Source organism: Nerophis lumbriciformis, linkage group LG03 (assembly GCF_033978685.3).
Source record: "Nerophis lumbriciformis linkage group LG03, RoL_Nlum_v2.1, whole genome shotgun sequence".
In the NCBI taxonomy this organism is placed as follows: Eukaryota; Metazoa; Chordata; class Actinopteri; order Syngnathiformes; family Syngnathidae; genus Nerophis; species Nerophis lumbriciformis.
Window position 1 is genome coordinate 16,956,006 of NC_084550.2, and position 22,857 is coordinate 16,978,862.

A 22,857-nucleotide genomic window follows, 5' to 3' on the forward strand; every position below is an offset into this window, starting at 1 on the left:
GTTTTATTAAAAAAAAAAACATAACTTGGAAATGTGCTCCAAAGTTTTAAAAGATCACCACACCTGTGTTGCGGTTGTAACAGGGTGAACATATTTAGTCAGCACGTAACGTACGTAAACATTGTGAAATTGTCCCACGGCGATTATTATGTAAATAAATCGTTGGACTTTTGAAGCCACAAGTGGTTGCCATGGTGATGCAACCCCTTGAAAGTTTTTTTTATTTTTTATTATAAATTGAACAACAAACATACATTTATAAATCACACAACAGTCAAGGCCCTTTCAACAACAAGGAAAGAAAACAAAATAAAATTTAGATAGAGTATTAAATATTAATAAATAATAATAATACAATTTTTTTTTTTTAAAGACAGAAAGGGCTACCTAAATCACTTTAATTGTTTTTACTAAAATGTATTTCGGTACTTTTCTAAGTAAAGGGGACCACAAAAAAATGACATTATTGGCTTTATTTTTATTATTTTTTTAAATCTTACGGTACATTAAACATGTTTCGAATTGCAAGTTTGTCTTTAAATAAAACATTGAGCATACAAGACAACTTGTCTTTTAGTAGTAAGTAAACAAACAAAGGCTCCCAATTAGTCTGCTGACATATGCAGTAACATATTGTGTCATTTTCCATTCTATTATTTTGTCAAAATTATTAAGGACAAGCTGTAAAAATTGATTATTAATCTACTTGTTCATTTACTGTTAATATTTCAACATGTTCTATCTACACTTCTGTTAAATTGTAATAATCATTTATTCTTCTGTTGTTTGATACTTTACATTAGTTTTGGATGATACCACAAACTTGGGTATCGATCCGACACCAAGTAGTTACGGGATCATACATTAGTCTTCATGTTTGACATATTTCCTGAGTTTATAAACATAATATACATTTAAAAAAACAAAAGAAGATTTTGTGATGCTAAAAAATATTGATGTAATCATCAGAGGTGTGGACTCGAGTCACATGACTTGGACTCGAGTCAGACTCGAGTCATGAATTTGATGACTTTAGACTCGACTTGACAAAATGTAAAAAGACTTGCAACTCGACTTAGACTTTAACATCAATGACTTGTGACTTCACTTGGACTTGAGCCTTTTGAATTTACATGACTTGACATGACTTGCTACTTTCCCCAAAACCCAAAGATGAAAAAGTTATTCGGGAGCGCTCCGTATTTTTCATTGTGTACTTGTCTATCAGCGTTGCGTGTGTCAGCTGGTGTGGTCTCAGTACAACAGCCAATCAAATTAGATCTACTTTGTTTTCATCACACAGCATTCATCCAATCAAATTGCAGGACAACCAACGAAGAAGACATGTCCAAACCACACGCCAGTGAACAAAAAATGATACCTAAAATAATTTTGTTTGGGTATAAAAATGACGAGGTGGTCAACACAAAACGGTTTGCAGTATGCAACACATGCGGTTCGAAAATTACTGATGGAGAGGCAACAACTTCCAACTTCGTCCGGCATTTGAAGTTGCACAAAGAACGGTAAGTTTTGAATGTAAGATAACGTTTATTGGCTAAGTAACGTGACTTTTATTTGCTGTGTAGTTAAATCAGTGAGGCTGTAAACTCACTGCTAACGTTATAACGTTATTGCAAACACGGGAATCTGTTGCAGTTCACTACCTTATTCATACTTTTTGTTCAGTGATTTTTTTTTAAGCAGGGTTACGTTAGTCAATATATCACACGTAACGTTAGACGGCGGTCAGCAGCACCGCGTATTTTAGCCACCTAAAAAAAGACAAAAATAGTAAAATAAAGGTCAGTTAAAATGTATACTATATTATGAATATGTGTACCGTTTTAGCTAGCTTTCTGACATACTGTTGGTTGTTTACCTCAGTGGTCCCCAACCACCGGGCCGCGGCCCGGTACTGGTCCGTGGATCGATTGGTATCGGGCCGCACAAGAAATCATTTTTTTTTTTTTTTTTTTTTTAATTAAATCAACATAAAAAACACAAGATACACTTACAAGTAGTGCACCAACCCAAAACAACTCTCTCCCCCCTTTTGTTCTGGGCATTGAACATGAAGACTCTTCCTTCACTGTTCCGAGTGGCCATGAGAGTCTTGGCAGTGCCTGCCTCCAGTGCTCCAGTGGAGCGAGTTTTCAGCCATGGTGGCATCATACTACGCCCCCATCGTGCACAAATGACTGACAGACTCTTGGCTAATTTGGTCTTTTGCAAATGCAATGCAGCATAGGGCCCTGACATATAAAAAGTACAACTTTTTTGTTATGTTCACGTATATGTCATGTTTTTTCAATGTTAACACTTTTGTACAAATAAGTACATTTGCACTTTATTTTTTAATGTGTTTGTTCTGTAAAGGAATGAGTTAATGTTTAAAATGACTGGTTAATAGTGCTATTATAAAGTGCAATGTCAGCACAATTTTCTTTCCTGCAATTTAAAATGCACTTGTTTTAATAAATAAATACAGCGTTTGAAAAGCATACACAATCTGTGTTAATATATTAGTCTGTGGTTAAAAGGACTTGAAAGGACTCGAAACTCAAAATGCAGGACTTAGGACTTGACTTGAGACTTTCCAGTCTTGACTTTGGACTTGACTCGGGGCTTGCCTGTCTTGACTCGGGACTTGACTCGGACTTGAGGGCAAAGACTTGAGACTTACTTGTGACTTGCAAAACAATGACTTGGTCCCACCTCTGGTAATCATAGTACGGTAGTATCGACTTGATACGTTACTGTACTTGATATCATTACAGTGGATGTTAGGAGTAGATCCACCAATGGCGTTTGTTTATATTGTAGCATCCCGGAAGAGTGGGTGCTGCAGGGAATTCTGGGAATTTGTTCTGGAGTGTTTATGCTGTGTTGCGGTGCAAATAATCTCCCAAAATGTGTTTGTCATTGTTGTTTAGTATGGTTTCACTATATGGCACATGTTTATGACAGTGTTGCCGTTGTTCTTACGGCTACCCTTTGTGTGACATGTATGGCTGTTGAGTGAGTATGCGCTTCATTCACTTGTATGTAGTGGGAGCTAAGGTAAGATGACCATCTTAATGAACAATTATCAGACATAGTGAAATTTTGACCTGGCTTTGACAGTTAAAGTCTAGTTTATCATGTCCAATGTGATGAGTCTGGTGTGCTGCAGTGTGTGGAGAAGCATATGTAGCTACTACTTGAAATAAATATACATTTCTAGTCGCCATGGAGACAAAAAATAGAAAATGTGACATGTCGTCTGCATGACACGTACCGTATTTTTCGGATTATAAATCGCAGTTTTTTTTCATACTTTGGCCGGGGGTGCGATTTACACTCTGGAGCGACTTGTGTGTGAAATTATTAACACATTACCGTAAAATATCAAAATAATATTATTTAGAAGAGACAACGAGGAGGAAGATTTCATGGGATTTAGCGATTAGGAGTGACCAGATTGTTTGGTAAACGTATAGCATGTTCTATATGTTATAGTTATTTGATTGACTCTTACCATAATATGTTACGTTAACATACCAGGCACGTTCTCAGTTGGTTATTTATGCCTCATATAACGTACACTTATTCAGCCTGTTCACTATTCTTTATTTATCTTAAATTGCCTTTCAAATGTCTATTCTTGGTGTTGGGTTTTATCAAATAAATTTCCCCCAAAAATGTGACTTATACCTTATATAATGTACCTTATATATGTTTTTTTCCTTCATTATGCATTTTCGGCCGGTGCGATTTATACTCGGGAGCGACTTATAATCCGAAAAATACGGTACTTATTGGAGGCAGTATAGTACCGAACATGATTCATTAATATCGCGGTACTATACTAATACCGGTATACCGTACAACCCTACTTTGGACACCACTGGTCTAATGATTATCTCAGTAATTTTAATGTTTTGAAGTGAAGTGAAGTATATTTATATAGCGCTTTTCTCTAGTGACTCAAAGCACTTTTACATAGTGAAACCCAGTATCTAATTTACATTTAAACCAGTGTGGGTGGCACTGGGAGCAGGTGGGTAAAGTGTCTTGCCCAAGGACACAACGGCAGTGACTAGGATGGCGGAAGCGGGGATCGAACCTGGAACCCTCAAGTTGCTGGCACGGCCACTATACCAACCGAGCTATACCGCCCACAGGGATGTCATAACTAAAAAGGGACAAAACAACGTCGGTTCAAGATGTTCTTTATTGAAGAAATGAGCGTCATAAACACTAAGCATGATTGCAAGTGGAAGACAAAAAAGCTCAAGTTTCCTGTTCGGCGTAACTCATGTGTCCGTGTGATCCGACCCGGTCTTTGCCGTCCTGCTAGTAAGACTTCCCCGGTGGACTCAGCTACACGGACAGTCAATAAAATAGTTTTGCTAGAAGTAACAGACACGAGAGACAGAATGTACACATGGGGGGGGTGTAGTGTGATGTGTGCTACTGCCAGCTGCTTCCATCTTCTCTCAGGAGCAACACCAGCAAAAAAAAAAGAGACAGGAACGCTTACTCGGTTCTTAAGCTCTTTTGCGTGTCGTTTTCATCCCTCAATTCTTTCTGCGTACTTTCTCGGACAAGTGAAACGCTCACATGAATAAATGACTGGGGTGAACGTTGTTCCCTTTTTGCCAGCGACACGCTTCAAACTCCCCTTTTGACTTTTGTTCTTAGCTGGGTTCTAGTTTTCAAAATATAACGTTCCCTTAAACGTGGTCCTTTAAATGTGGGAGGTGGTCCCGACTCAGGCGCCCGTTTGTCTTCCAGCTGTGGCACATCTAAGGGTGGGAGGGCGGGGGCTACAGGAGGAACGTGAGGGCTAAATAATTTTTCCCGTTATAATTCAATTGAAGTGGGGGGGGGGACGTCGGGAGGGCTGGAGGGGGCGTCAGTGGCGAGAGCTTCTACGCCTGGAACTCCAGGCCGAGACCCAGCTTGTGGCCGCCGGCGTTGATGTTCTTGCCGTCAAGAAGGGCGGAGAGCGTCAGCTTGATGCCTGCGAGAAACAAGACGTGCAAATAAGTTGGCTTTCATCCAAAAACACAATGTCTAAATTAAAGCTGCAAGCAGCGATGGACGGGACCGACTTTGACGGCACATAAAATCCAAACCGGAGCAGTAATTAAAACTCTTTCGTCAACTTTTAATCAGAAGGGTTCAATCTCTCTCCTGTGCTAGTTTGAAGCCGACACAACAAACGTGCTCAGAGAAGATAATTTTTTAAAAAAGGTGACCGGTTTTTACAAAACTTTTGTTTTGAAGGGGGAATTGCAAATTTCTTGTTGATTTTTGCTGTGGGTTGTCAATTTATGAAATGTAGGTCTAAGTGAGACCTACATAATGGTTTTTGTTTCATGTCTCTACGACATTCCTACTGGAAGTTACAGGCAGTTTTGTCTGTGTTTTCTTCCTAGGAGCAGTTTTGTCTGTGTTTTATTCCTAGGGGGCGCTAGAGCGCAATTTTGAGTTTTGGGGTTGGGTTTTTTCATTAGATCGCAATTTTTGCCAGTCCTGATGTGTGTGTCCAGTTTGGTGAGTTTTGAAGCATGTTAAGGGGGTCAAATTGTAGCTCAAAGAGGCAAATGTGACTGTTTTTACAAAACTTTTGTTTTGAAGGGAGAATTAGCAACTTCTTGTTGATTTTTGTTTAAGGGTGTTAGTGTATGAAATGTAGGTCTAAGTGAGACCTACATAGAGGTTTTTGTTTCATGTCACTACGACATTTCTACTGGAAGTTGTAGGCAGTTTTGTCTGTTTTCTTCCTAGGAGGCGCTGGAGCGCAATTTTGAGTTTTGGGATTTGATGTGTGTGTCAAATATGGTGAGTTTTGAAGCATGTTAAGGGGGTCAAATTACAGCTCAAAGAGGCGGTGGAAAAATAATAATAAAACCTTACAAATACAATAGGGTCCTCTGTCCCAAAGGGACATTGCGGTCCCTAATTAGAGATCAACGGATATTTGACATTTTGATGTGTATATATTGTACATCAGCATGTACAATATAAAGTTAAAGTTAAAGTACCAATGATTGTCACACACACACGAGGTGTGGCGAAATTATCTACATTTGACCAATCACCCTTGATCACCCCCTGGGAGGTGAGGGGAGCAGTGGGCAGCAGCGGTGGCCGCGCCCAGGAATCATTTTTGGTGATTCAACCCCCAATTCCAACCCTTATTGCTGAGTGCCAAGCAGGGAGGTAATGGGTCCCATTTTTATAGTCTTTAGTATGACTCGGCCGGGGTTCAAACTCACAACCTACCGATCTCAGGGCGGACACTCTAACCACTAAGCCACTGAGTAGGTCTGTATACTGTATACACATTAGGGTTGTACAGTATACCGGTACTAGTATAAACCACGATACTAATGAATGATATTCGGTACTATACCGCCTCTAAAAAGACGAGCATGTTCGGCAATGCATAATCACAGAGTACTTAAAAGCAGACACAGTGTGTAGACAGAAAAGGGAGAACGGACGCATTTTGGCTTAAAAACTAACGATAAAGGTGAAGTTATAACACTGAAACGCCCTCAGGAAGAGGTGCTTTAAGACATGGCTAGCTAGCTAGCGGCTAAAGTCCATCTGCAGTCTGCAGCGTTGTAGCTACTTCTAAATCACTAATCCTTGTCTCCATGGCGACGAACAAAGTAAGTTTCCTACAAGTAGGACGAGGAATAGCTAAACATGCTTCACTACACACCGTAACTCACCGGCGTCAAAATGTAAACAAACGCCATTGGTGGATCTACACCTGACATCCACTGTAATGATACCAAGTACAGGACCGTATCTAGTTTACTATGATTACATCAATATTTTTAGCATCACAAAAACTTTTTTCATTTTTTCTTAATTTATGTTATATTTATAAACCCGGGAAATACGTCCCTGGACACATGAGGACTTTGAATATGACCAATGTATGATCCTGTAACTACTTGGTATCGGATTGATACCCAAATGTGTGGTATCATCCAAAACTGATGTAAAGTATCCGAACAACAGAATAATAAGTGATTATTACATTTTAACAGAGGTGTAGATAGAACATGTTAAAAGACAAAGTAAGCAGATATTAACAGTAAATGAACAAGTAGATTAATAATTAATTTTCTACCACTTGTCCTTAATAATGTTGACAAAATAATAAAATGATAAATGACACAATATGTTACTGCATATGTCAGCAGCTAAATCAGGAGCCTTTGTTTGCTTACTTACTAATAAAAGACAAGTTGTCCAGTATGTGGACTATTTTATTTACAACAAAATTGCAATAAGAAACATGTGTTTGATATACCGTAAGATTTAAAAAAAAAAAAAAAAAAAAGCCAATAATGCCATTTTTTGTGGTCCCCTTTATTTAGAAAAGTATCGCACAAGTATGGAAAAACATTTTGGTACCGGTACCAAAATATTGGTATGGAGACAACCCTAATACACATACACCAGTATTCAGTATTTTTTAAAAACACGGCTCAAGTACCAGCCCTTTTGCCTCGCATGAAAAAAGCTACCTTTTTTCGCACTACAGCGCTTGGTTTCTGCTGCTAAATTAACCACAACATTAGCGCCGGATAAAATATGTCAGTATTGCTCCCATGTTTCCTAATAAATAATGTTAAAAAAACAACTTAAAGCCTTGTCTAGCTGTTTACTGTTGTATGCTATTCATGTTTAAATAACTTCTACTGCAAATGAATATTGGCTCAAAATATCTGTTGTTGGCCTTCTTGACTACTACTAATCAATATCGGCCCTGAAAAAAAACTATCGGTTGATCTCTAATCTAAATATCGCCACCAAAGAACACATTTTTTATAAAAGCAATATGACGAAAACAAAGTGTGGCGGTACTGCTGTGTACTAAGTAAATGAAGTAGTCGACCACTCACCTGGCTTAAGAGTCTGAGTGTATCCCAGACCTATAAGGCTGGAGTTGTTCACCTTGGCCTGTGAAAGACAACATTTTCCTTATTAAAATGATCATCACACTGAGTACACACAAACAACAAAAAGGAATATGTCTTACAAGATGAGCACATTTTTATTGACCCTCAGCATGTTGTAAAAAATAAGCTTTATTATTATTTTTTGAGATTTTATACTAATTTGCATCGTCAGCTAGGGGTGTCAAAAAAATCGATTTTCAAATGAATCGGGGATTATTTGTAATAATGAAAAGAAAAAAAACGATCTAAAAAATATATATAGATACATATATGTATATATTTTTAAAATCTGTCCTGTCCAACCACTTTATTAAATGTTTGGATAGAACTTTATTAAACAAAACCAGTTTTCTTTTAAGTAGTATACCCTAACCCAGACCTGGGAAAATGAAGGCCTGAGGGCCGCATGTGGCCCGTTAAGCTTTTCAATCTGGCCCGCCGGACATTCCCCCAAATTTTTTTAGATCTTTAAGATTGAAACTGTAGCTGCCATTATGATGTGTAGTGATGTTTTCAAATTACCGGAAGTCTTGATGTTGGAATCTGAGATTTTTACAACAAAGTTCTACAAGAAAAGTGATATTATATCAGATTATAGGTGGGGGTTTTTTACCCTTCGCATTCATATTTCGCCGTGTTTGTTGCATTTTTGTTGTGTTTCGCTTTATTGTAAATAATTTCGATCAAGAAGAGGTGTGAGAAGGAAAAGAGTAGCGACGTTCATACGCTGTCAATATTCCGTGCTTTATCGTTCATGGTTGATCGTAAATCCCACATTATTTTCATGTACCTTCTGGGTGTCTCATTCAGCAGAAAATGTAAAATTCCATTACGTTTTTGACGACGGTCTGTCATAACGTTTTTAGCATTCAATCAGACATTATTGTGAGTTTTTGTATGACTGTTCCTACAAATAGGACCCAAACACACACATATTGTACAGCAGATTGTCACAGCTTATATATGTGTGTGTGTGTGTGTGTGTGTGTGTGCATATATATATATATATATATATATATATATATATATATATATATACCGTATTTTTCGGACTATATGTCGCAGTTTTTTCCATAGTTTGGCCGGGGGTGCGACTTATACTCAGGAGCGACTTATGTGTGAAATTACTAACTCATTACCGTAAAATACCAAATAATATTATTTAGCTCATTCACGTAAGAGACTAGACGTATAAGATTTCATGGGATTTAGCGATTAGGAGTGACAGATAGTTTGCTAAACGTATAGCATGTTCTATATGTTATAGTTATTTGAATGACTCTTAACATAATATGTTACGTTAACATACCAGGCACGTTCTCAGTTGGTTATTTATGCCTCACATAACGTACACTTATTCAGCCTGTTGTTCACTATTCTTTATTTATTTTAAATTGCCTTTCAAATGTCTATTCTTGGTGTTGAGTTTTATCAAATAAATTTCCCCCAAAAATGCGACTTATACTCCAGTGCGACTTATATATGTTTTTTTCCTTCTTTATTACGCATTTTCGGCCGAAGCGACTTATACTCCGAACAATACAGTATATATGTTAGGTCAGAAAAAAAACACAGAGGGTATATCATCCCTACAAGCCTACAGGGAAACCTGAGAAACAGACTTGTAGGGATGAGATAGCCTTTGTGTTTTTTCCTGACCTATTGTGTATTCCGCTACACCCCGGTATTGAGCACTGTATAATGGATAAACCACAGAAACCTCGACTATGTATGTGTATATATATATATATATATATATATATATATATATATATATATATATATATATATATATATATATATATATATATATATATATATATATATATATATGTATATATATATATACATATATATATATATATATATGTATATATATATATATATATATATATATATATATATATATATATATATATATATATATACACACATATATATATATATATATATATATATATATATATATATACATATATATACACATGGATAGATAGGCCCCCAGACACATTTTTTTCCCTAAATGTGGCCCCACCCGTGTCAAAATAATTGCCCAGGCCTGCCCTAACCCACCTACAGCCCAGTACAGCTCATCTTGTCTCAATAGAGCTTTTTTTTTATTGATTATCATTCCTCTGTAGAACAAACGTGCCAAAATGCTGACACCGATGACGAGTGAACTCTTTTACCCTTTGTTTGAACGTAAAGAGACAAAGAAAACAAACATGCACAAGAAACTTAAGTTCATTTTCATTTATCGTTGTATTTTAATATCTAATAATTCAGACTAAAAGCGGCAACAAGCAGTAAAGTTTACACACCGAGAAAGAGGCGTCGGGGTCAATCTGGTACTTGGCGGCGATGCCAAAGCGGGTGTTGCTGTTGCCGGCGGTCCACGCCAAGTTGACGGCCGTCTCCAGCTGCTCGTTCACCTTTTGGTAGATGGAGCCGCCAAACTCGGTGCCATCATTTCTGCAAGGGCAGGGAACGAAGCGGAACGTGATATTGGCCACAAGACACAGACGGGCTTAGCTAAGAGCACAGCGGGTGGGGCGTGGCGGGGGGTTACATGCCCTGCCGTTGCCCCCTTCACGCAGCGTGTGTGGCATTACGTGGCTCCATCCTTTTCACTTCTTAAGTCTCAACTACAATGTGGCAAATCCCATCAGGTGGTTGTAAAAATAACTGAGGCACCAGGACGCCCGACAGAGCAGACTTAAGAGCGTCTAGCGCTGCGTTTTGGCTTTGCCAGTGGTTTCACCAAGTACCACTTCAGAAAACACTTGGCTCTCCAAGTACCAACATAGTGACCAACATAAAAATACAATAGCGTAGTAAGCCTAAGGATTTATTAGGGATGTCCGAAAATATCGGACTGCCGATATTATTGGCCGATAAATGCTTTAAAATGTAATATCGGAAATTATCGGTATCTGTTTCATAATTATCGATATCGGTTTCAAAAAGTAAAATTTATGACTTTTTAAAACGCCGCTGTGTACACGGACTAGGGATGTCCCGATCCGATATTTGGATCGGATCGGCCGCCGATATTTGCCAAAAAATGCGTATCGGCAAGGCATGGGAAAATGCCGATCCAGATCCAGTTTTAAAAAAAACTCCGGTCCGTGTTTTCCAACACACCGATTTAAATAATACATTCCACTTTTCTGCTGCTCCCTAATTTCCGTTCCGCATTTTCCAGCACACCTTCAACACATCCACAGGTCTGTGGATTCTCACGCAGTTGCTTTTAGCTGCTGGCATTACACGACAGGCTCTTCTCACTCTTTACTGTGTCTCCCTCTCACAGACAGCAAGCGCACCTTCTTACACACGTCACATACTGTCACGTCATACGTCACATACTGTCACGTCATACGTCACGTACGTATACGCCCTCCCCAAGCAGGTAACAGCAAGGCTAACGTTAGCTGTGATGCTAGCGCAGCCGTGCGAGCAACGCTCCCTCTAAGGTGCGCGCCTGTGCAATTGCGCACGGCAAATCTATGCCACGCACAAAATCAAATAAAAAAATAAGCGCATAACAATTTTCGACACACGGACACGACAGAGAAAACAGTTTTCGTCATCATTGTTCAAATATTGTGACGTCTGTCGAGACGCTTATCTCCATTCGGTGCCACACGTCCACACCATCAAAATGCCGAGGCAAACATTTCCAGATCAACACCGTATGAAAAAAATAGTGATTTTTTTAGTTGTGATTTCCTTCTCTGCATGAAAGTTTAAAAGTAGCATATATTAATGCAGTATGAAGAAGAATGTTTTAATGTAGACACATAGAATCATCATACTGCTGTGATTATATGCATCAAGTGTTCATTCAAGGCTAAGGCAAAATATCCACATATATATGGTGTATCGTGACATGGCCTTAAAATATCACAATATTAAAAAAAGGCCATATCGCCCAGCCCTAGTTCAATGATGCCATTTCTGTTTGTCATGTATAATTTTGTCTATTTTGTGTTTATTCTTGAATAAACAGGTCAGTTTCTTGTTACCAACCATTGTGTATTATTCAAACTCACCTAATTCAGCTGGCTAGTTGTTATCAAGAGTACTAAAACCCTTTTCAACATGATTCTGACAACTAAGTAGGCTAAATAACTTCAAACTTTAATACATGCTCGGATAGGCCAGTATCGGTATCGGATCGGAAGTGCAAAAACAATATCGGTATCGGATCGGACGTGCAAAAACCTGGATCGGGACATCCCTAACACGGACGTAGGGAGAGGTACAGAGCGCCAATAAACCTTAAAGGCACTTCCTTTGCGTGCCAGCCCAGTCACATAATATCTAAGTCTTTTCACATTCACAAGTTAATGCAAGGCATACTTGGTCAACAGCCATACAGGTCACACTGAGGGTGGCCGTATAAACAACTTTAACACTGTTAGAACCTTTATTTAACCAGATGAGGAAACCCATTGAGATCAAGATCTCTTTCACAAGGGTGACCTGGCCAAGAGGTCAACAGCACATGTCACAGAGCAGTTTCAAAAAAATAATACGTAAAGACATACATTTTAAAATACGTAAGAGAACTGTAAAACAATAAAGATTTACACCTTTTAAAAACACAGGCACTGTGCAAACGTCTCTCGCTGTCTGTCCCTCAGGACAGAACGGAAGGCTCCAAATGGAAGTAGTTCTGTAAGTTTCAGTTTCGTCTGCAATGCATTCCATGTTATAGGAGCAGCAATGCCAAAAGCTCTTTTGCCAAATTCCGTCCGTACATGAGGAACAGTTAAAACATACAAATTGTTAGAACGTAATGCGTAAGAGCTGCTTTTTCTTTGTAACAGAGTACACAAGTATGGAGGTATTAAACCTAAAAGAGCCTTATAAATGATAGTCAGCCAATGTGTGTATCTGCGTGCACTCAATGAAGATAAGTCTGACTTCATATACAGTTGACAATGGTGGGTGAGACTACGACAGCCAGTAACAAATCTTAGTACTGAGTGAAAAACAGTGTCCAAGGACTGGAGGCATTTAGATGAAGCACTAAAATAAAGCACATCTCCTTAATCAATTACAGGCAAGATAGTTGCTGTCACCATATTACAAATATGCGCCACACTGTGAACCCACACCAAACAAGAATGACAAACACATTTCGGGTGAACGTCCGCACTGTAACACAACATAAACACAACAGAACAAATACCCAGAACCCCTTGCAGCACTAACCGCCCTCCCCCCCTACACACACACCTCAACTTCGCCTCCCAAACCCCGCCAGGGAGAGCATGTCCCAAATTCCAAGCTACTGTTTTGAGGCATGTTAAAAAAAAAATAATGCACTTTGTGACTTCAATAATAAATATGGCAGTGCCATGTTGGCATATTTTTCCATAACTTGAGTTGATTTATTTTGGAAAACCTTGTAACATTGTTTAATGCATCCAGCAGGGCATCACAACAAAATTAGGCATAATAATGTGTTAATTCCACGACTGTATACATCTGTATCGGTTGATATCGGTATCCGTAATTAAGAGTTGGACAATATCGGAATATTGGATATCGGTAAAAAAGCCATTATCGGACATCTCTAGTATTTATTAAAACAAAGCAGAAGTTTTAATAAATATATTTAATATTTTGGCCACTGTAACATTACACACAGTTTGAACAGTAACACTGTGTTTGAATATTTAAGTTATTCTTTCGCGTACCACTAGATGGAGCCACTGTTTGCGAATGACTGGGCTATGCTATCAATGCAAGAAGCTTTTAAACTTACACGTTTGTATGCAGCTGGAACTCGTCCGTCTTGTACCCGACTGCAAAGTTGCTCTGCGTGATCCTGTTCCTGCCGGCCTCAAAGGTCATCTGGTAGCCGGCGAGCCAGCCCTCGTAGCCCACCACGCCGGCGCCGTGCACGGCCGTGCCGTTGATGTCGTAGTTGACGTCGCAGCCCAGGTTGATGTGGTCGCACTTGTAGCCCGTCTTCAGCTTGCCGCCCTTTTTGCTGCAGGGAGCGGGTTTCAGAACTCCGAGGCTGCTCCGAGTGGGCGGTGCCTTACTTACCCGGTGTTTGGCGAGAAGGACGAGTCAAAGGTCAGCTTCAGACCCTTCGCCAGCTGCGGAGAAGGTTTAGAAAGCGGTGTAAGTTGAGGTGGAAAGAAGGGGAAAATGTCCGCTCGCAATCACCAACCTGGTCTTCGATGGTGATCTCGGTGCCAAGGGTGTTGTCAGTATTCCACTTCTCCGTGAAGGTCAGCCCATGCTCCGCCCACTTGTACTTGGTCTCCAAGGACCCGGCCACCTTGCTGGTCTCCGTGTTGGCGGAGCCTGTGCTGGTGAACTCCTAACAGAAATAGTAAATATTTAGCTGCCTTTGCACCAAGCAATAAATATTCAGGATGTGGTCAAAAGATGTCAAGTACAGAAATACTTTTATTCCTGGTCAGTGAAACCTCGATGTACAAACCCTTCATCGTACAAACTTTTGTATTCAACAGTCCCAGGTATTCTATTTTGTTGTACGAACCTTGTCTCATTGTATTAACGTAACAATTGCTACTTGGTGTGCTTTTTAACTATTTTTAGCCAGCATTTTTCTAGTTTTGCTAGTTCAAAATGAGTCCAAAGAAAGCAATGGACAAGCGATGTGTGCTTTAAAGCATTCAAGGTAGGGCTGGGCGATATATCGAATATACTCGATATATCGCGGGTTTGTCTCTGTGCGATATAGAAAATGACTATATCGTGATATTCGAGTATACGTCCTAACACAGTTGCTTTTAGTTGCGGGCATTACACTACAGGCGTTTCTCACTCTTTCTAGTCTCTCCTTCTCACAGTGAGATAAAACAAGCGCACCTTCTTACATACGTCACATACTAATGCGCGTGCAACGTCATACGCCGTCGCCGAGCAAAGAGGTAGCGGCATGGGTAACGTTAGCAGTGGTGCTAACGGAGTGGTGTGAGTGGTAATACGAGAGAGAGAAGGTGCGAATCTGGTAACAAATGAAGGAAGAATTAATTCCCAAGAAAAACAGCACGGGGTCCATCGTCTGGCGGTGGTTTGGCTTCAAGTGGGAAGATGTTTTACAAGTATGCGGCAAAAGCGTTGCTACAAAAAGTAGCACCACTCCTAATGTAGCACCATTTGAAAAGTCATCCGCTAGAGAATGAAGAGTGCTTGAAACTCCGCTTGTCAACATTTCAGCCGGTGCCACACCAACAAAATGCCCAAGCAACCATTTCCACATCAACACCGTATGAAAAAAATAGTCAACAACCGAAGGAGATAACATCCGCAGTAACCTACCACATAGCGAAGGACATACACTATTTGATTTCCTATTATGCAGCTCATTTTTATTTGACAGTTATTGAAATATCTTGTGTGACATCATGCACAAAAGTGCACTTTATATGTTTTAAACTATTGTAGTGGCGTTCTGTACAAAAAGTACACTTTAATTTAGTGTTGTTTTGATATGTCATCTTAGTGACATCATGCACAAAAGTGCACTAATAGCTTGTTTTAAAATGTCTCTGACAATCTTGCACTTTCTGTTTTGGAATTTACATGAATGTTTGTGCCACTGCTTAATAACTGTTAAATAAATACAGTTTTGGTCAATTGACTTAATTGTGATTTCTCTGCATGAAAGTTTAAAATGAGCATATATTAATGCAGTATGAAGAAGAATGTTTTAATGTAGACACATAGAATCATCATACTGCTGTGATTATATGCATCAAGTGTTCATTCAAGGCTAAGGCAAAATTATCAAGATATATATCGTGTATCGTGACATGGCCTAAAAATATCGAGATATTAATAAAAGGCCATATCGCCCAGCCCTAATTCAAGGAAGTATCCACAGCGTTGTTGACACTGCGACCCCCTCCTACTCTTTTGGCTGAACACCAAGAAGATTAACCAACAAGGTGGATTTTATTTTACATTCTTAATCATGGTAGTGACCTAGAAATCACAAAAGGAGTTTTGTGATTTCAAAGTGTAAGTACACCTACAGGAGCATAGTGTGTGATCGGCTTTTTTTCTAAATCTTGCCTCCTCTTGTTTTATTTTTTTTTCTTGTCCAGTCAACTCTTGTCATTAGAGATGTCCGACAATGGCTTTTTTGCCGATATCCGATATTCCTATATTGTCCAACTCTTAATTACCGATTCCGATATCAACCGATACCGATAAATACAGTTGTGGAATTAACACATTATTATGCCTAATTTTGTTGTGATGCCCCGCTGGATGCATTAAACAATGTAACAAGGTTTTCCAAAATAAATCAACTCAAGTTATGGAAACAAATGCCAACATGGCACTGCCATATTTATTATTGAAGTCACAAAGTGCATTACTTTTTTTAACATGCCTCAAAACAGCAGCTTGGAATTTGGGACATGCTTTCCTTGGCGGATTCGAGGTTGAGGTGGGCGGGGTTGAGATGGGGGTGTTAGCGGGGGGTGTATATTGTAGCGTCCCGGAAGAGTTAGTGCTGCAAGGGTTTCTGGGTATTTGTTCTGTTGTGTTTATGTTGTGTTACGGTGCGGATGTTCTCCCGAAATGTGTTTGTCATTCTTGTTTGGTGTGGGTTCACAGTGTGGCGCATATTTGTAACAGTGTTAAAGTTGTTTATACGGCCACCCTCAGTGTGACCTGTATGGGTGTTGACCACGTATGGCTTGCATTCACTTGTGTGTGTGAAAAGCCGTAGATATTATGTGATTGGGCCCGCACGCAAAGGCAGTGCCTTTAAGGTTTATTGGCGCTCTGTACTTCTTCCTACGTCCTTGTACCACTCCGTACAGCGGTGTTTTAAAAAGTCATAAATTTTACTTTTTGAAACCGATATTGATCATTTCCGATATTACATTTTAAAGCATTTATCGGCCGATAATATCTGCACTCCGATATCATCGGACATCTCTACTTGTCATATTTGTGTTTCTTGGATGGGTCAACTGCAAGTTTTGTTGTACTTTTTGGGTGGAATGACAAATACATCTTGTATCTTGCAGAACGTTGATCCATCTCTTCCTTGTTTGATATCGTGTAAAATGTTTACATTGTTTCTTATGGAGAAATTTGCTATTTATGAACCCTGTTCAAGAACCAATGACAGTCATGAATGGAGGTACCAGTGTATTGCACATTTTGCCAGCCTGCTGTTGGCATATTGAACAGTGGTAGGGTGCCTAAAGGGGGTGGAGCTATAAACGGTTTGTGTGTTGATTGGTGGACAGAGAACGGTCAGATACAGAATGTAAAGAATGTGTCATCAATTGTTGATGTCCTCGTCGTCTTTGTGGAATTCACTGTTGCTATGCTGGCATGTCCCGCTACGTACTTACACCATAATAGACAACTCAGAAGAAATAATCCTTGGTTTTCTCCTTAACTGTCCAACCTACTGGAAAAAAAAGGGATGCTGCCTGGGCCAAGGCTAGAAATACCAAATCCCACACTGACTGGACGGTTTTTAGGCAGCTCATAAATCTTGTCCAGTAATGAGATTCCTAACATATGTAAATCTGCCTTTGTTCTACCTTTGTTGGAAGGAGGAGATCTCACAGCTGTTAATAACTATAGACCCATCTCCAAGTTATGCATTCTAGCTAAAGTTCTTGAAAAGTTTGTTAGTGAACAACTAAGAATTGTTAAACTTATTCTCAACATTCATCAGGTTTCAGAAAGAGACATACAGTAACACCGTAATCACTGCTATTAAAGTTATGAATGACATTAATGAGGCATTAAATTGCAAGAAATATTGTTCAGCTCTATTTATCGACCTGTCAAAAGCATTTTATACGTTCGACCATATCATTTTGGCAGACAGACTGCACATGATTGGCGTATCTCTGCATGCTGTAAAGTGGTTTTCCAATTACCTGTTTCCTCTTCGTCTTTCCTCCCTATATTAAAGGGTGTACTTCAGGGTTCCATGTTAGGCCCATTGTTGTTTTCCATCAATGTAAATAATCTCGGTGATAACATGTCGGATGCTGCGTTTTTAATTTTTACCATATATTGAAAAATCATATAATGTTCATCCCTCGCTGTAGCGCAGCAGTCTGCTTTTGATGTTGTTCAGTCCCATCTGACTCAGCTTAGACCAGTGCTAAATACAGAGAAATCTAAGGTGAAGTTATTTTCAAATGGCAAACAACTTCCACTAAACATTCCAAAAATATCAACTGCTTCTAGGGTTAAACTTGAAATAGTAACAACATATAAGTACTTGGTAGGGGTTTAACGGTACGTGTATTTGTATTGAACCGTTTCGGTATGGGGGTTCCGGTTCAGTTCGGAGGTCTACTGAACGAGTTTCCACACGGACATATTAAGTAGCGTAACGCACGTTGTGTAAACAATGCACACCGAGGCACAACACATGGCATGCTAGCAGCTAACGGGCTACGATAGACTGACCATACGTCCTCTTTTCATGTCGTCTTTTGCGGAGCTGTCAGGGCGGAGTTTCTTATATGCCTCAAATGTCCGGCATTTTGAGTTAGGGTTGCGTGTATTTTCAATGTACGTTCAGGGTTAAGAAGGGGTTCAAAACAAAACAAATTGTGCGCGCAGCAGCATTGGTGAGGGAGGGGCAGAGACAGAAAGAGCGAGAGTTATAATAAACGCGCATGCGTCGCCAGGCTCTGCTTTTTATCCATAGATTTATCAGATTAAATTTTTTATTATCTATAGCAGGTGTGTCAAAAGTTTGCGGCCCACAGCTAATGTTTTAAAGGCCCACGGCACATTCTAAAAATACTATTAAAATAAACAAAAACATAACAAAAGTGAAATAAAAAAGCTTTAAGGTTAAATGTAATTTAGGAGTCTTGTTCACAAGTGAGGGAAGAGTGGATCGTGAGATCGACAGGCGGATCGGTGCGGCGTCTTCAGTAATGCGGACGCTGTATCGATTCCGTTGTGGTGAAGAAGGAGCTGAGCCGGAAGGCAAAGCTCTCAATTTACCGGTCGATCTACGTTCCCATCCTCACCTATGGTCATGAGCTTTGGGTTATGAACGAAAGGACAAGATCACGGGTACAAGCGGCCGAAATGAGTTTCCTCCGCCGGGTGGCGGGGCTCTCCCTTAGAGATAGGGTGAGAAGCTCTGTCATCCGGGGGTGAGCTCAAAGTAAAGCCGCTGCTCCTCCACATCGAGAGGAGCCAGATGAGGTGGTTCGGGCATCTGGTCAGGATGCCACCCGAACGCCTCCCTAGGGAGGTGTTTAGGGCACGTCCGACCGGTAGGAGGCCGCGGGGAAGACCCAGGACACGTTGGGAAGACTATGTCTCCCGGCTGGCCTGGGAACGCCTCGGGGTCCCACAGGAAGAGCTGGACGAAGTGGCTGGGGAGAGGGAAGTATGGGCTTCCCTGCTTAGGCTGCTGCCCCCGCGACCTGACCTCGGATAAGCGGAAGAAGATGGATGGATGGATGGATGGTAATTTAGAAAAAGTTGCAATGTTGACTAATAAAACAAAGCTGTTTTTTTTTTCTTTCAAACTGTCATTACTCAAAACATAATATTGAATCAAATTCAATGGTACTATGAATTATTGACCTATCCAAGGTTCCGATTACTTCACATCAAATATTCCACTAATAAAAATATTTTTGGTGCAAGATTTTGCAAATTTGGTAAATAAATAACCCAAAAATTTATATTTTGTTGTTTTCTTACTGTACCGAAATTGAACCGAACCGTGACCTCTAAACGTACGTACCGAACCGAAATTTTTGTGTACCGTTACACCCCTAGTACTTGGGGATTGTATTTGATCAGAGTTTGTCTTTTAAATCTCAAGTTGAAAAACTTGTCAAAACCTAAAATGTAATAGTTTTTTTTCCCGCAAGAAACAAGTCCTGCTTTTCCCGACAAGTTAGGAAACGCTGGATCCTGACCACTTTCATGGCTTTGCTGGATTATGGAAACTTGCTCTTTATGAATGCACTCGCCACTTATTTGAAAAAACTGCTACCCCGAGAGGGACAAGCGGTAGAAAATGGATGGATGCTGTATATCACTCACTATGTTTCCATGCACTAAATTAGTCAGATTTTAAAAAATATTTCTTATTTTTGTATTTTCACCCCTCTGTGTGAAGTCCAAGATTCCATGCAAACTCTCTAATGCGACTATTTGTCATACGCAGTAGAGATGCGCGGATAGGCAATTATTTCATCCGCAACCGCATCAGAAAGTCGTCAACCATCCGCCATCCACCCGATGTAACATTTGATCAGAACCGCACCCGCCCGCTGTTATATATCTAATATAGACGATGCAAGGCATTAGTGAGGTTATAAAGCTTTTGCCTGTTAAAGAAAGGAGACTGATCCAATGCAGCACAGACATTCGCGTGCCACGCTGTCACGACCCAGACGCACACCAGTGCACAATCATATGGGAGCCGCGCTGAGCGCACCTCCAAGCGCGTCTCGCTGCCGGCGACGGCCGGGTATGGGCCTGACGCTCCAGCGCCATCCATTTTCAGGGCTAGTTGATTCGGCAGGTGGGTTGTTACACACTCCTTAGCGGGTTCCGACTTCCATGGCCACCGTCTAGCTGCTGTCTATATCAACCAGGGTGAGCCCCACCCCTTTCGTGAGCGCATTGCGCGCGGAGTGACCCCTGTTACGCGCCCCCGGCAACAGGGGTGGCGGGCAGGTAAGCTGCGCGGGCGGAGCGCGCGGAGTGACCCCTGTTACGATCCCCCGGCCCCGGGGGTGGCGGGCAGGTAAGCTGCTTACCTGCTGCGCGTGACGCCGGCCGCCGCCAAGGCGGACGAGGCGGGGTGTCGGTGCGGTGGGCGCGGTGGTGACCCTGGACGTGCGTCGGGCCCTTCTCGCGGATCGCCTCAGCTACGGCTCCCGGTGGGGCCCTCTCGGGGGAAGGGGCCTCGGTCCCGGACCCCGGCGAGGCGTCCCTTCTCCGCTCCGTAAAAGTGTCCATCTCTTTTTTTTTTTTTCTTCTGTTGTGGCATATGCTGCAGGTGCCTGTTCGTGTTTCGTATGTGGGTAACAACATTTAACTATGTATATATATTTCCGAATTGGTTTAACTGCCACCCGCCTGAATCTATTTAAAATCAATTTTTTTTTTTATTTCAACCACCCGACCCGACCCGACCCGCGGATAAAATCTAATTTTTTTAAATTTCATCCGCCCGATCCGCGGATAATCCGCGGACTCCGCGGTTGTGCCCGCAAACCGCGCATCTCTAATACCCAGTGTGCCTCGCGTACACTGGGGGGGCGTTTTTATTTCCTTTTAGCGTGTTTAATTTATTTTCCGGTTGACCTGTATGATGTCACATTAGGTGTCTGTTGCTTCTAACAAGTTAACAGCCTAGCTATGTTGTGATGTCTGCTGTAATATTGACAACGATTAGAAATACTGTGTCTCTAATGGCTATGCTGATGTTAAATAGCAGACAGCATCAAAAAAAGATCTTGGATTGTGCTACGAACATGACGCTTTGAGCAAAAATGTATCTAAGCAGATGCACGTCCAAAGTAAAGAAAGACCGACAGCAGATAGTTTTTTCGAAGGAATCTTTGGACTGAGAGTTTTGAATGTCTCAGAGTTCATTCATAAGGCAGCAAAGGCTCTGTGGATTGATGGAAGGAGTTTTAAATCCGAAGGAAAAGAGCATTCGTTTTTAAAATGGTTTTTACTGAGACATTTTATTTTTTATTTTTTTACCTATAATGTGTTTTTATGTTAATGTGTGTAAGTAATTTAATTGTGGTGTATGACTGCTGCTGTTTTTGTTGTTGTTATATGTATTTGTGTAACTGTTTTGCTGGTTAGTCTTGGAAAAGAGATTTTAATCTAAATTAGTTTTTACCTGGTTAAATAAAGGATATTGATTGATTGATTGATTGATTGATTGATTGATTCATTGACTGGAAGTGTAGATAATGTCTACATACATTGTGTAGACCTGGAACACATCAGAAGAATCATCTATTTAAGACTTACCAGTCCATTTTCAGACTTGGTTTTTAGGTCCAGCTTGATGAGCCCGAAGCCTGCAGAGAAACCACAAGCAAGGCTGTGAGTTAGCAAACATATACCGCGTGACGCTCCTGTGGCGTGTGAGGAAGCACGAGTGAAGCATCAGCACATTGTCCACGGTTAGAACGGCGCAGCGCTCACCGTATCCCTTGGTGAAAACATCCCTGGCAGACTTTCCCAGGTCGACGTAGGTCGGAGGTACGGCCATGATCTGAAAAGACAGGTATGATGCCATCAGGAAAGAAGCAGACGTACTGACTGTCAGCCATGTGGAATTTCCATCTTTTCCAATAAGGCCGTGATTGTGTAAAAAAGACAATATAACATCCATAAACGTGGACGCATGTGAAAAAGTGCAATATATATATCGGTACAGTAATCTATTTATTTATTTATATATTTATTTATTTTTTTATATATATATATATATATATATATATATATATATTTATATATATATTTATTTATTTATATATGCACCTTATTGCTTTTTTATCCGGAATAATTCTGGTTGTGCTTACGGACCTCGAAGCAATTGTATTTGGTACATGGTGTAATGATATGTGTGACCAGTAGATGGTAGTCACACATAAGAGATACGTGTAGACTGCAATATGACGCCAGTAAACAACGCCAAAACTTTAAATGTTCCATTGAAAATAAAGAACATTACACACGGCACTCAAAAATCTGTCAAAAGGTTTTAGTATGACTTTGAAGCTGCACCGCTTGATGGATTGTCGGCCCATTATGGCTACCGTAGTCAGAGATACAAGTATTACTATGGTGTGTGTATAAGGACTGCAAAATGGCACCCATTAACAGACAT

General features: G+C 40.4%; 1 protein-coding gene across 1 annotated transcript in view; it reads right to left on the minus strand.

Moving 5' to 3' along the window:
- Window positions 1–4,198: 4,198 nt before the first annotated feature.
- vdac1 (voltage-dependent anion channel 1) overlaps window positions 4,199–22,857 on the minus strand; it is a 31,174-nt gene continuing 12,515 nt past the window's right edge. Inside the window, exons 3-10 of the mRNA XM_061934298.1 lie at window positions 22,170–22,239; window positions 21,993–22,042; window positions 14,167–14,319; window positions 14,040–14,092; window positions 13,753–13,980; window positions 10,295–10,445; window positions 7,917–7,974; window positions 4,199–5,008 (exon numbers count right to left, since the gene is read on the minus strand). Coding sequence (XP_061790282.1) covers window positions 4,917–5,008; window positions 7,917–7,974; window positions 10,295–10,445; window positions 13,753–13,980; window positions 14,040–14,092; window positions 14,167–14,319; window positions 21,993–22,042; window positions 22,170–22,236 — 852 coding nt within the window. The 5' untranslated portion in view covers window positions 22,237–22,239 and the 3' untranslated portion in view covers window positions 4,199–4,916. The remainder of the gene's footprint in view (window positions 5,009–7,916; window positions 7,975–10,294; window positions 10,446–13,752; window positions 13,981–14,039; window positions 14,093–14,166; window positions 14,320–21,992; window positions 22,043–22,169; window positions 22,240–22,857) is intronic.